Source organism: Dermatophagoides pteronyssinus, unplaced genomic scaffold (assembly GCF_027571235.1).
Source record: "Dermatophagoides pteronyssinus isolate colony J.1.1.1.1 unplaced genomic scaffold, Derpt_VIB-CSIC_2022.12 sq0016, whole genome shotgun sequence".
Lineage (NCBI taxonomy): Eukaryota > Metazoa > Arthropoda > Arachnida > Sarcoptiformes > Pyroglyphidae > Dermatophagoides > Dermatophagoides pteronyssinus.
The window spans coordinates 863,626-878,732 of NW_027461540.1; the positions used below are offsets into that span (position 1 = coordinate 863,626).

Here is a 15,107-nt window from a genome sequence, read left to right on the forward strand (position 1 = left end):
ATGATGATTATCATCATCATCATAGCTACCTTACTTACTTACTTGCTTAATTTTTTTCATTGTCATTGTCAATGTGAAAAACATAAACAAAGAAAGAAGAGGATCTTCTTATTAATAAAGAGAAAACAAAGTGTTATTTTTTTTCTCTCTCTCTATCCTTTCTCTCTCACTTTTCATTATGTAATAATGATAATGATGACGATTTGGTTATGTAATAATAATTGTCAGTTTGGTTGTGTTTTGATGATGGTATTTTGTTTGTCGTTTTTTGTTTGTTTTTTGTTTTGTTTTCAGCAAGCTTTTTTTTTTATCCGCCAGCTTTTTACGCAAGCTTTTTTTTCCCGTAAAAAAATGATCGCGATCCAAACACACAGGTTGTTGGAATGTGGTTCGGAATACTTTTGTGTGTGCAAAACAAACGAACGAACATTATCCGCTTGCGTAACAAGTATGCAGATGTTTTTTGCTTTGTTCGGTTTGTTTTTTTCGGTTTCAACGATTTTTTGATCTGATGCTGCTGATGCTTGATTGGAAAACAAAAAAATTTCGGAAATTTTTTTTTCATTTCAAAAAAAAAAAAAACACATCTGGGTTTATCCGGACACACACTACACACACAATAACATTCTTGAAATTTTTTTCTTTTTCTTTCATCAACTTACCTGCCTTACTGGTCACTTACTTATATACTTACATCATCATCATCATCAGCCGGTCAGATTTCATTCATAACAAAATCGAAAATCAAAAAAAAGAAAAAGAGGAAATTTCTACTACTACGGGTTTTGCACACATAGTTAACGTTTACGTAGTTTGATGGGTAAATTTTTTTTTTTATTTTCCAGCCACAAAATTTCTGGGTCAAAGTTTTGTTTTGTTTTGTTTTGTTTCTCTATTGAATTTGGGTTGAACTCGGGTCAAAATCCCGATTAATAAAAATGTTTGAATGAAAGTGCAGATGATGATGATGATGAAAAAATTTCCGCTATTTTCGCACGTTCTATAGACATTTTTACAACTAAAATTTTGAAGTTCGGTAAAATAGCACCAGTCATTGATGATCGGGGGGAATTTCGGTGCAAAAAATTCCCGAACGAGCAAAACATGTCATTTTGAGCTGAATTTTTGATTTGATTTCCGCTTTTTTCACCATACACTGAGAGAAAAGTGTGGTTTGCACACGCCAATTTTTTTGAGGTTTGCACGCCAATCGCTAACACATTTACATGCTTTTTTTGAAGGCGTGCATACATCAATGTTGGCGTTATTACGGCATCCAAATTGGACTTTTTTCTCAGTGTAGTTTCTCTCTCTCTCTCTCCACTAAAAAAATTCCTAAAATTTTTTCACCAAGCTTGTTCGGTTGATCGAAAATCCTAAAAATGCCATATCATCCCCCCACCCGAAACAAAAATGTAAATCCAAATGTTTCCTATGTGGATAACGATGATTTTGATTTTTGTTTCCATTTTTTTTTATTTTTTTGTTTCGAAATGCTAAATGTTAATTACAACAACAACAGCAATTTGGAAATTAAATTCAAAAAGGTCAAGGGTTAAAATAATATCATGGTTTATGGCTGTTGTTGCTATTGGTATTTTGAAATGGAATTTTTTTTTGTTAACCCTTTTTTGTTCTGCTAATGTTTTCCATGCTAAAAGCGTACCTAAGGTTTGTTTACCCAAAACATTGATGATGATAACAGGTTGTTGCTTTCTTGCTGGTTATTATACCTGGTATTCTCTGGAGAGAGGTCAGGTAAACTTTTCCTCTAATTTTTTTTATTGCCTGGTCTCTAATGGATAAAATTTTCATTTTTTTTATGGTTTGAAAAAAAGGAAAAAAAATTAAGCCAAAACAATTATGATCGTCATTTGATATTCACGAATCTCTCTCTCTCTTGTCCATATGGATTTAAAAGGGTTAAATCAATTTAACCATCATCAACCATCGCCAAGTTTTTAGTTTCAGTTTTGGCCTTGGATCTCACTAACTCACTAACTTTACTTGCGTAATGCAATGCGACAAAACATCCTTTTTTCCAACAACAACACCAACAAAAAACGAAGGTTATCATCATCAATGTAGACACAACATATTTTTGTCCATAAACAACAATTTCCTTTCCCCATGATAATCATGATCATGGTCGGTTGTAATGATGGGTTAAAAACGCAGCACACTATTGCCATCATTATTTTGACCATCATCTCTCACCCAGAGAGAGAGAGAACGGAGAGAGGAAAAGCGCGCGAAAAATTTTTCTCATTGCACCACTGCACTGATGATATTTTGGCTGCTTGCACATTGCATTCACAGAGAGAGAGATATTGAGGGGGGAATTTTTGTTTGGCTGGCTGCAGGGTTGTTTGCAAAGTCCGTTGTTTGAAAAAATACAATCTGCAATCTCTGGTGATAATGGTGGTGGTACACAACAACAAGCAAACTTGTTGTCGTCGCCAATGGCGAAGAAACAAAAAAAAGCGCGCCAAAATTTTTTTTTACAGAAATTCTTTTCGGCTTTTATTAACACACTTGTACCATCCACCACTTGCAACAACACCACCAACATTATCATTATCATCAACAAACAGCAACTATTTTAACGTTGTAAAAACGTTTTTTGTTTGTTTGTTTGTTTGAGAAAATATTTCTCTCTCTTTCTCGATCAATTTTCACTTATATTTACGAGATGGAAACAAACAAAACATAGTTTATTTTGGCGGGAAAATTTTTTATTATTTCGCGCCAAAATAAAAAAGAATGTTTTCGAATGGGGGGAAGATAATGGAAGAGATTTTCTCGGCCACTTGAATTTTTTGGATGATGTCTTCTGATCAAAAAAAAATTCATCTTTTAACCTTGGAATTTTTGCTGTAATTTTATTTTATTTTATTTTCTGCTTGGAACATTAAATTCGTCTCAAGGTTTTTTTCTTTTCGTTCTTTTGGATTTAATCAACAGGGAAAAATAAGGAAAAAATATATCAATTTAGCAAGCAAGCAAAAAAGGGTTTTTCGATCTGCGCACATTTTACATAATGATGTTTAACGAATAAAAATTTCATTTTTGAAATGGATACAGTTTTCACGAAAAAAAAATGGATTCTGGATTCGTCTCAATTCGTCTTGACCTTGCCAGAATTTTTTTTTAAATCCAAAAGAATTTCACCAACCAGCAAAAAACCCAGACATATTTTTTTTTTTTATTCAAGGTCAAAATAAAAACGCCTATTTTTATCCAATTCTACCCCCTATACTACTATTATCCGCATTTAGAATTTAGGTTCAATGGGCTTTTACGCCATCACTACTATACTATCAACTATTTCTACCCACCATTGCAATTCTTTTTCAAAACAGAAGAATATTCTTTGTTATGGGTTTTTTTCCCCTATCCAGACAATTTTAATGATTCAAATAACGAAAAAAACAACAAAAAAAACCAAACAAACGTGCGTTCTTCTGTGTCCTTTTAAATGCTACATTTTTTTGAAGAACAAGTTGGGTTCAAGATCAAATCGTTGTGCGATCCAAAACAACAAAAAAAAATTGTAGCATTTAAATGGCTTGATCCTTTTAAATTTCACTTCATTTCACTTAACTTTTAAAGAAAATTACCCACCAAATTAGGTCGTGACCTATTGAATGAGAGAATGACTTCTACACTTACTTGTTTGGTTTTGGGTTTTGTTATCATTTGAAGAAAAAAACGATCATTATCATCATCATCATCATTATTATTCAGTGTCAAAATGTCTTTATCTATAGAGCGGTGACCACCATATCCAAAATCGATAAAAAAAAATCGCTGGTAGCTAATCAATTTAAAAAAAAAAATAATTAAAATTCACGAAGATTTTCTTGAAATTTTTTTTCGAATTCGAATGTTATCAAAGATTCGAATGTTTATAAAAAAAAATATTACGCGTGCGCGGAGGGAGTAAGAACACAAACACTTGCTTCTTTTACCACTTCTCTTATATACCACCGTGTGTTGTTCAACATTCGATTCGATTTGTCTGCTTGTTTGTATGCGTGGAAGTTTGAAGTGAACAACAAAAAACGAAAACGAAACGAAAATTATGTGATTTGAAAGAAAGTGAACGAACGTAATCAAGGACAACCATTCGTTTTTTTTTTTGGTTTTTTTTGGATGGATGGATGGATGGCTGGCTGGCTGGTGTATCATCATCAAATCAGTTGGTTTCAATGATGATAACTTTCTTTTTTTTTTGTTTGTTTGCAAAAAAAAAAAAAATATTTGCGCAATGGATGGCTGGCTGGATGTAATCATTCAAAGAAGTTTTTTTTTTATTTAGTTTGGTTATCATTCTATATGTGACGCTGTAAACATCACTTGTATACTGTTTCTCATATACGATACAATCGATGTTTTTATTATTTATTCTCACCATCGATGCCGGCATTTTTTTTTCGTTTGTTTTTTTTTCGTTTTTTTTTGGTTCACTGCGTGCTGGTATGTAGTGTGGTATGGGGCAGGGCCATGCAGTGGTCGTTTGGTTGGTTGGTTGGTTGAATTTAAATGTCCACTTTTCGATTCGGTGAAAAAGCCGGTGAATGGATGAATAAATCGTGAATGACAGATGATGATGATGATGATAAGATTGGCAAAGCAAAAAAAAAAAGCGAAACTGATATGGACGTCAGCCGAAAAGTTTTTTTTTCTTCATTTTCGAATGTTTTACCTGGATTCCTGGTTTTCTTTTCCGAGAAAATTTCTTTGAAACAAAAAAAAAAATTGGAAATTTGAGAATTAAGGCGCGCAAAATTTTTGGTCTTTATATACGACTGCGTTTAAAACGATAATCAGCAGCAGCAGCAGAAAAACGCCATTGCGAATGATGATTATTTTATTTTGTTTTGTTTTTTTTGGATTTGATGACGCCGTGGCGTTTTGTATTTTGCTTTCCTTCCCTCCTCACTATGTCTATGATATATCCAAACATTCCCCCCCCTTCTGTCTATGTGGAATTTTTCTGTTTTTCTTTCTTTCTGTCTTTGGTCATGGAAACCAGAATCATAAAAAAATTGTTGTTGTTGTTGTTGTTTGTGCAATTTTTTTCTGTTAATAAGAGGGGGGAAGGAAACAAACAATCAAGGGAAAAGCAATCGGTGTTTTTTTTTTTAATATATATTCAACCAATGTTAAACAAAATTCATAAAACTATATAGAAATTCAATATGATAATCTTGTTTTATGGTAGTGGTATACATTAATGATATATCATCTGTATGCAAAAAAAAAAAAATGATAAGCATGCGCAGAAAAAAGCCGGCATATTGTATTGCAACACACAATATGCCGGCTTATGAATGTTAGAAGTTGGCGGTGGCGGCGGCGACGACGTCGATGATGATTTTCCATTTTTTTCCATTTTGTTAAAGAACTGCGTTTCAGATGTTGCTGAGTTTTTTTTTTTTTTTTGTTGTTTGGTTGTTTCGCGCTTTACTAAATTCATCATCATTATCCAGTCATCATCATCATTTTGCATCTTGATTGCAATGAAAATTTATTTTATTTTTTGTTTTATAAAACTAATAATAAGTTGGTAAATCATCATCATCATCATTGATTTAATTGCATAATATTTCATCATTTTTTTGTTGTTGCTGAGAATCATTTTTTTCTTCTTTTTTTGAATTTGACAAAAATACCCGGGTCTATTTTTTTGTGTTATAAACTAAACACTAAATCAATTTGCAATACGATTGTCAAATTGTTTGTTTGTTTGTATTGGTATGATATTATCATTATCATCACCATTATCATCATTACGACGATCATCATCAATGATTACCATTCATAATCAGGTATGGTTATTTATTTTAGTATAAATTTTGTTAGTTTTTTTTTCATTTGTTGAGAATACATGTAGCAATGCTAAAAAAGAATAGATAGTTGTAGTCGTCGTTGTCTGAAACGATGATGATTTCTCTAATTTGAATCCAACATTGTGATAAAATATGCCATATGTTTTTATCAAATTTTTTTTTGTGTGTGTTATCTTCTTCTTTATCCAAAATCATTTTATTTGAATTGTGATAACATAATCAAAAAAAAAAAAAGAAAAGAAGTAAAAAAACGAAATCAATTGGGCCAATTTTTTTCATCGAAATTCACAATTTTTTCGATAAGATAAATCGAATGTTTTTTCGAATGTTCGAATCTTTTTTTTTCCAATTCGAATTCGAATGTTATGCGGCATTCGAATTTTCGAATGTTTGCAATCGAACGAAACGCCTATTTTGTACTTGTGTGTATGTGTGTGACATGGTTAATGATTGTCATTTTAATTTTGATAAAATTGATTTAATTAATTGATTAATTGCGGTCAAATTAGTAAAATTCAATGATCTTAATGTTAATTTAGTTTATAATTGAACAAAAAAAAATTAAAGAAATTTAAAGGCGCAAAAGGTGCGGTATACAAAATAACATCATCATCATCATCATCAACAACAGCAGCAGCTGCATTGCCTGCCTGTAGAGTGTACCGATAGAATATTACAATTTAAATGAATTGAATTGAATTGGCCCACTACCACACATTGCCCAAAAAAAAAGAAGCTTTGTTTTGTTTGTTTGTTTGTTGTTATTGCAAAATCTTACAACTGCTGATTTTTTTGTTCCACCGAAATAATGATGATGATGAGTTGGAGTTTGAATGCTTGAAATTCACATAACACACCAAATAACATTTACACAATTCTTTTTCGTTTTTTCCATATATTTTTTCGAAAATAAAGGCGCAGGTTGTAATGTAATACAAGAAGATATTAGTAAAATTTTTTATTACGCATGTCTATTAATTTAAATGTTTTGATAAGAATTTATTATATATGAGTGAATAGCGATAGTAGTGGTCTTTAGATGAATTGAATAGATTTTATATTTTTAAAAAAATATTCGTAGTAGTAGTTAAAAAGTTTGAAAGAATTTCAACAAAAAAAAAAAATTGGCTGCATGAATCTAAAGAAGAAGAAGAAAGTGTGGTGGTGGTGGTGGTTGTATTATAATCGCACCAGCAACATACACATTGCTTCCCCGTTCCATCGATGATGATGATTGTAAAGCAATAAATGCATGCAGTGTGTTTGAATTGTGTGATAAGGAAAGAAAAAAACTGCCGCCGCGGCCATAGCCATCGTCTCGAGGTATTTATATTCCACTTGATATACGAAAATTTTTGATTTTCGCTCAAACATTTCTCATCGACGTTTCATGTTGGTTGTTCGCAACAGCAATTTTTTTTTGCTTTGATTTTGATTCTTTCGTCTCTCTCTCTGTTGCGCACATTCGAAAAAAAAAAAATTCCAATTTCGATTTTCGTTTGATTTTCTTGTTTTCGAATTTTCGCTCCATTTTGGACATTGTCATATTTGAAGAAATTTTTTTTTAAATCAAGAAAAAAAAAGAAATTTGAATGTAGAAATTGATATTCGAATTCTACCTAAATTTTTTCTTTGGTTGGATTCAAAGAAATATGGTTGGCGCCAAAAAAAAATTATTGTTTGCCGGCTACCTGAAATTTTAATATAAAAATTAACATCGATGACAATTTTTTCAAATTTGATTTTTTTTTGATTTGATTTGATCTCTTCGATTATCTAATTTTTTAATTTTTTTTTATCATTTTCATCACTTTGTGTGTGTGTGTGTGTGTGTGTCATTTCATTTTCATTATTTGGCGAACCAAAATCATCATTTTAGACATTTCGAAAAATGCCTGTCAAAATAAACTATAATAATAATTCCAGTAATTGGTATTGTTCAATAAATAATTCAAATTCAACAACAACATCACCATCAACCAATTCATCATCATCATCATCATCAGAGACAGCAACATTAACATCAACATTTGATAGTATGTTTTTTAATGAAGATTTTAGTGTTGATCCGGCCGATATCGATGTAACGGATATAAATTCATTTTGTTTTGATGAAATATGGAGTAATTTTATACCAACACCACCACAATCACCACCATTTATATTGGATTGTTGTGAAGATATACTTAATGATGTTAATGATATTGATGATGGTGAAAAGATGTGTGATATTGATGATGGTGGTGAAGAAGAAATTGCCCAAAATGTGATTGCACATGATTGTATGTGGTCAGGACAATGTAGTGAACATCAATGTAAATCATCAACATATAATCATGGTGTTGGTGTTGGTATTCGAAATGGAATTAATAGTAAATCAATGGCAACAATATTTAGGCCTGGAACACCATTCAATTTATCAACATCACCACAAAGCGCATTCAATTATATTCATTCTTGTGATTTGAATATGAATGAAAATTATTCAATTGAAGATGATAGTAATCAACAACAACAATCACAACAACATGATCAACAACAACAACAATCCATAACAGTAACAACAAATAGTAATGTTTATGCAATGGCCAATGATCATTCTTATGGTGGATCACAACAGCAACAACAAAAAATGATGTCTGATAGTAATGAAAAAAGTTTAATACATAAAGATACGAAAAGTAAGTGTTATTAGCAAAAAAAATAAATTGATGAATTTTAATTTTTGATTGATTCTATTTTTACTAATTGATTCGATTCGAACATTGATTTTAATTCAATTTAGGTATATATAGAAAATCAATGGAAAATAAATCGATTGGTCAACAACCAAGAATGTCAAAAATGCGATGTAAAAAATTGGCAAATAGTAATAGTAATACGAATCGTAAACAATTACAACAACAACAGCAGCAATCATCAAGTAGTTTATTGAATAATAATAATAACGTATCTTTATCACCATCATCATTATCATCTACAACAACATTGAATGGTATAAAAAAAGAAATTACTGATCAGAATAGTGTTGTAAAATCGACAATAGTATCAGTATCATCATCAACATCGAATGGTATGAAAAATTTTCAATCAATTAAAAGAAAAAATCCAAATACTATCGTTCATCAACAACAACAACAATCATCATCATCAATGATTTCGACATCATCATCAAATTTATCACGTGTAATACATGTGAAAAATATGGCCGCATCGATTGCCATGAATCATATTTCGAATTTACAATTAAATAGTCCGGCTTGTTCTGATTCCGAAGAAAGTAGTCTATCATTTTTGTCTGGTGATGGTTGTGAACAAAAATTAAATGGCTGTTCATCATCATTATCATCACCACCACCGGTAAAACGACGTGAACATAATGATTCTGAACGTAAACGTCGTGATCATTTAAGAAATTCATTTAATAATTTACGAGATCAGATACCAAAATTGAAAACATCACAGAAAAGGCCACCAAGAATAATGATTTTACATGAAGCAACAAATCATGTACAAGATTTGATCAATGAAAATGAACAATTAGAACATGAACATCGTATGGAAATTGAAAAACGTAATCGTTTAATGGAAATATTGCGAAAATGTAATGAAAATTCACATTAATAACAAATAAATAATCATCATTTGAAGATTTATTATTAATATTAATAATATTTAGACCAATACCAATAGATCCACACACACACACACAAGCATTACACATCATATAAATTTTAAATTTATTCGTTATTCTCGTTATCATCAAAAATATTTTTTTTTTCTATTAATTAATTAATACATTTCAAACAACACTAATCATATAATAATAATAATATCATTTATGAATGAAATGAAATGAATTTTAAAAATACACTTTAAAACACACACACACATACACAGAATATAGAGCATATATAATATATCAATTTTAGTAAAAAGGTGAAAGAAGTATTTTGATTGATAAAAAAAAATATTACAATTACAAACATACACATTACAATTACAAAATATAAAATAATTAGGATTTTCTAATTCATAATTTTTTTTTCTTCATTTTCTTCATCATCATCACTTTTTTTTTCACTTTGTAAATGTAATGAATATTTTTTTTTTTAATTTCGTCTCACTTTTTTTTTTTGTTTATTTTTTATTTTTCAATTCATACAACAACAAAACAATAATTTACGAATACCAAACATTACAACATTTTTTTTCTTCTTTTCTTTATATTCAAAACACACACATTATATGATGATATCTTTCTATTATTAAAAAATATATATTGTCAAAAAATAACCCATTATTATCGTTATCAGGATTAATTTTGAAACGTTGGTGGGTGGTGGTGTTTGGTGGTGGTAGCTGTGTGGTGTTTAGTGCTTTGTTTTTTTTTCGAAATGAATATTATTATTATTAAAAAAAAACGTATTTTTTGTAAACTTTTTTGGTTTCCGTTTTTTTCTTGTCTCTGCTTTGCTTATTATGAATATTACGAAAAATACATACATTCACACATTGTTTTATCATATTATTAACACCATTGCCTCCGCCACCATTATCGCATCGGATAATAAACACAAACACACACATTACATCAACAAAATCAAAAAGCATTTTGTCTTCTTTGTTTGAATCGATTAATTTTGTTTCTCTAACAGAACCTGTGTCCAGAACCTGTCATCAGATTCAGATTTTTTATTTTGTTTGCTCCTTTTTTCACTCTGTCTAAACATTATCTAAACATTCATTTTTTTTCGGGGAAAAAGATATCAACAGGTTAATTAACAATAACAACAATTTGTAAATCCTGATGATTTTTTTCCCATTTTTTTTCTATTTGAATTTATGTTTTCAATTAAAACACACACACACACACTTATATTACATTACGAAACATCTAAATCAAATTAATCAGATTAACCACTCTAAACACTCTTCTTCTTCTTTTTTCTCTCTCATTTTTCGAAAACATATTTTGTGCCTTTATTTTTTCTTTGTTCTTGGTTCAGGTTTTTTTTTGTTAATTTCTTCTTTTTTTAACACACTTAACACATAGAATTTTGCTTTCCTTCCCCTCATTTCAAATTGGCTACACATCATCATCATTTAATAAAACTGAATTTCCCTGAAACACCGTCGTTATATTTTTTTCATTCATAACAAACAAAACAAAACGTAAAAAACGCAAAACTAAAATATATTTTTCTCTCATTTTTTTAGTGTGTGTGTGGTATATCATTATCATAAAAATATTATATGTTTTTCAATCAATAAATAACCTTAATTGTAAACGATTTCATATTTTGGAAATAAAATTAAAAAAAAATTCTCATAAAAAATATGTCTTCTTTTTCTTTTACCCTTTTTTTCTCCATCAAATATTTGATGAAATTCTAGCTCGGTCAAACATCAAACAGTCATCATCATTTTAAAGAAATTTTTCTGAATGAGAAAAAATTTCCGTTGCATTTTTTTTCTCAAAAAAAAACTTCTTGTCCCTTTCCACCACTACCAAGAAATTGGACAAGGACATTCTTTTACTTTTTTTGCAGCTCCGAAAATGGTTAATTAATCACAGAGCACACTAATCAGCCAAAAAAAAAACGAAATAAAAACGTAAAACGAACCAAACCAAGCAAACCAAACAAACAAAGAGAAAAATGGTCAAGAAAAAGTGTTTGTTTGTTTCCTTAATGAAAATTATATATGCAAAAAATATATAATTGAAAACAAGAGGGAACTTTGTAAAAAAGCAAAACAAAAAAATTCGTCATATTTGTCCAAGGTCACTGTACACAGTGCACAAGGTACTTTGAATCATCATCATAATTAAAACCAAATGGCTGAACCAAGTTTTTTTCCTTTTCTGTTGTTGTTTGGTTGTAAAATTCCAAATATATCACCCACTGATTTGACTTGACCAACCGACCGACCGACCGATCGACTCGGTTCCATTTTTCATTCATTTTTATTTTCATTTTCATTTCCGAATAAAGAAAACAAACAAACGAAAAACGTAAATAAAACGTTTAAAGTTTACGTTTTTCGTTTGTTTGTTTGATCATCAATAAACTGTCAATCGAATCATATGATCAACAGATCAGATCATTAATATTCCAAAAAAAAAAATCGAGGTCATATGTCAACAAGTGATGATAATGATGATGATGTTTTGACAGGTTTCGGGTTTTTTTGTTTGGTTGGTTTTGTTTGGTTATTTGGTTGGCAAGTTTCAACAAGTGTTAAATTGGAACAAAAAAACGAAAACCTCTTTTTTTTTTTGGTTTAACCCAAATTCAAATCCGGGGGGAAAAAATTCCAATCAATCTTATCATCATCTTCTTTTGTTGTTTTGTTTTTAGCCTTGAATTTTTCTAATGAATTTTTTTAAAATTTTTGTTGGAAAAATTCCATGGAAAAAAAATTCCAATTTAAAATGATGAAAATCCAATAGAGAGAGAGAGAGAGAGGGAAATAACTCGAATATAGCGATTACTAATTATCATTATCATCATTTTGGTTTTCTTTACATTCAAATGAATGAATGGTTAACTAATGATCCTGATGATGATCATCCTTTTTCGGCTTTTTTTTTGTTTCATCACCAACCAAGCAACCAAGGACAGCATCAAACCAAAAGGCAAAAATCACCTCTTTTCGGTCAAAATTCCGTAAAAACTTCAATGAAATTCTCGACAAATTTTCATTCATTTTGTGTATGACAAAACAAAATGCTTTTTTTTCATTTTTTTAAATTTAGGAAATGGATGAATAATCTTCATTCATTCATTCATTCATTCATTGGGTTGCTGGTTATTTAGTTGGTAAATAGCCAAAACCAGAAATAATAATTATTAAAATGATGAGCATGCGACAAAACAACGGAAAACAACTGTTCATCATTATCATATGAAAACAAAACAAAAAAAACCTATTAACAAAATTCCAAATACAGACACATCCTGAATTCATTTGCTTCTTTCTAAAATTGCAATATTTGCTTCTGTAAAAAAAAACAGTTTTTTCTCTTTGTTTTGTTTGTTTCACTTTCTCTCTCTCTCTCTCTCTCTCTCTCTCTCTCTCTCTGTGTTGACAACGTTGCAATATTGCAAATTCAGTGATTCATCACGATTTTTCTTTTCACTGAATTTTAACCAGAAAAGAAGAATTTTCTACGCTGGTTTTTTCGAAAATTATGGAATTTAAATTGTTGATTCACGATTTTTTTGGTTGTTTTTTAATTGGCGCTGCTACCGGTTACCTGAATATGTAGATGATGATGATGATGATTGACCCATGACTATAACTAATGGTTAATCATCATTATCATCATCAATCTAATTTTGAAAAACGATGAAAAAAATCCTTGTCTGGTCCTGTTTTTTAACCATTTGACCATTCATACGGTCAGTCGATTGGCTGGTTGGTTGTTAATTTGATTAATTAATTCTCATTACTGGGGAAATTTATTTTTTTTTAGTAAAAAAAAAGCGCAACAGCGTTTGTGAATAAAAAAAAAATGATCCATAAATGATGACTTTTGACGGGAAAAAATTTTTTCCCTATTGTTATTGCTGGGTGGGTGATTAGAAAAACGAAAAAAAAAAACAGAGCAGAGCAGGTGATGAATTCTCGATAATGACGACAATGATAATGATGATGATGATGATGAAGGCCAGCCAGGTAAAGTTAATTAGAATTGGACCCATCCTTTTTCCTTTCTTTTGGTTAGTTTTAATTTGATAACGGAATGTGTTTTTTTACGGACTTTGAATAAAAAATTACATGCATCTGCCGGAATATCAAGGTGGTGATGATGGTACGTGTGTGTAACACGTGCCAATTTTTGATTTTCTGGTTTAAATTTGAATTTTTTAAATCGATTTTTGGTTTCAATGCCGGTGATGATAATTTTAAACAAATTTGACCCAAAAATTATCGAAACAACAAAAAACCCCGAATTATCATCTTCTTCTTTGTCGCCATTCATTTGTTATTGGAGCAGGTGATTTTGTTTTTGCAAAAAAAAAGAAAAGAAAAGATTTTCAAAAATCATTATCATTATCATCACCCACCAAACACGATTACCATTCATTCATTCATTCTGAATTCGACCTTTGACAAGATTTTTTTTTTGTTTTCCAATGATAATTTAGTTTAGTTTTTAGTTGATTTCTTGCTGCTGGTGTAAAAAAACAAAACGAAAAAATTCTCCATCTGTCAATGTCGAATTGAATTGAATGAAAAGATAAGGGAAAATATTTTTTTTTCGCAAAAAAAAATCTTATCTAAATTCTTTCAAACAGTTTCCCATTACACAGTGGTGGTGGTGGTGGTGTCTGTGACAAAGATTTTCTAGATTAGATAAGATTTTTTTTGATAATTTTTCTTTGAATTTTTAAATCGTTGTTGTTGTTGTTAGCTAACAGCGAGAAATCATCATTTGAATAATGAAAAACAACGATGATTTTAGTAGGAAAAAAAAATCAAAAAGAATTAAGGAGTTTTTTTGTGAGAGAGGAAAGAAGAAAAGGCGAAACGATTCTAAATTTAAAAAAAAAAAATCCTGGAAAATTTCTCATTTTTTTTTTGACTGACGATTCATTTCAATAAGATTTGTTGTTGTTTTCGTATTTTATGTCAAAGTTCATCGTCATCATCATCATCAGGATCATCATCATGTCACTTTAATGTAGCGGGGGTGGATTATTATTATTACACCGAAAAACAACACAAAAATATTATCTTTATTCGTTTGTCGTTTGTAGTTCTCAGTCGTTTTTCATTCAAAACTTATCAAATTTGACAAATCTTTATATGGCTTTTTTGTTTGTTTGTTTGTTTGTCTTTGGGGGGGAGGGAAACAGAAAGAAAGATGATTCTCACTTTGTGTCATTTCATTTTTCATTTTCAAACTAAAGATATTTATAGTGTGTGTGTGTTGGTGATTGTGATATTAACACTTCTGATTTCTTGAAGGAAATTTCCGAACGAAAAACAAAAAAAAACTAAAATAACGACAACGACGAACTTGGATCTTGATGAATAGTGATATGGTGATTTGCTGGTGATAAAAATATCTGTAGATTGAATGAAAAATGTCAAACAATTTTTTTTACGATGATGATGACCTAAGACACACATTCTGGAAAATTTAAAATTCAATTTGGGTCTGTTGTTATCAGTGTGAAACACACTTTTTTTGTTTTTTACTTCTGTTTTTTTTACTGTTAATTTTCGATCGTGAGAAAT

The 15,107-nt window shown here is 30.0% G+C and overlaps 1 protein-coding gene across 2 annotated transcripts; it reads left to right on the forward strand.

Moving 5' to 3' along the window:
• The first annotated feature begins 5,444 nt into the window (after window positions 1-5,444).
• LOC113792192 (uncharacterized) lies at window positions 5,445-10,262 on the forward strand. Of its 2 annotated transcripts, none has more exons than XM_027342096.2 (3): window positions 5,445-5,834; window positions 7,735-8,536; window positions 8,641-10,262. In XM_027342096.2, exons 1-3 carry the CDS (start codon window positions 5,763-5,765, stop codon window positions 9,477-9,479), a joined length of 1,713 nt encoding a protein of 570 aa, XP_027197897.2. In that variant the 5' UTR covers window positions 5,445-5,762; the 3' UTR covers window positions 9,480-10,262. The 2 variants fall into 2 exon arrangements, with proteins under 2 accessions (XP_027197897.2, XP_027197898.2); XM_027342097.2 differs by lacking the exon at window positions 5,445-5,834 and adding an exon at window positions 7,009-7,178 and having other exon boundaries at window positions 8,641-10,261.
• The last annotated feature ends 4,845 nt before the right edge of the window (window positions 10,263-15,107 follow it).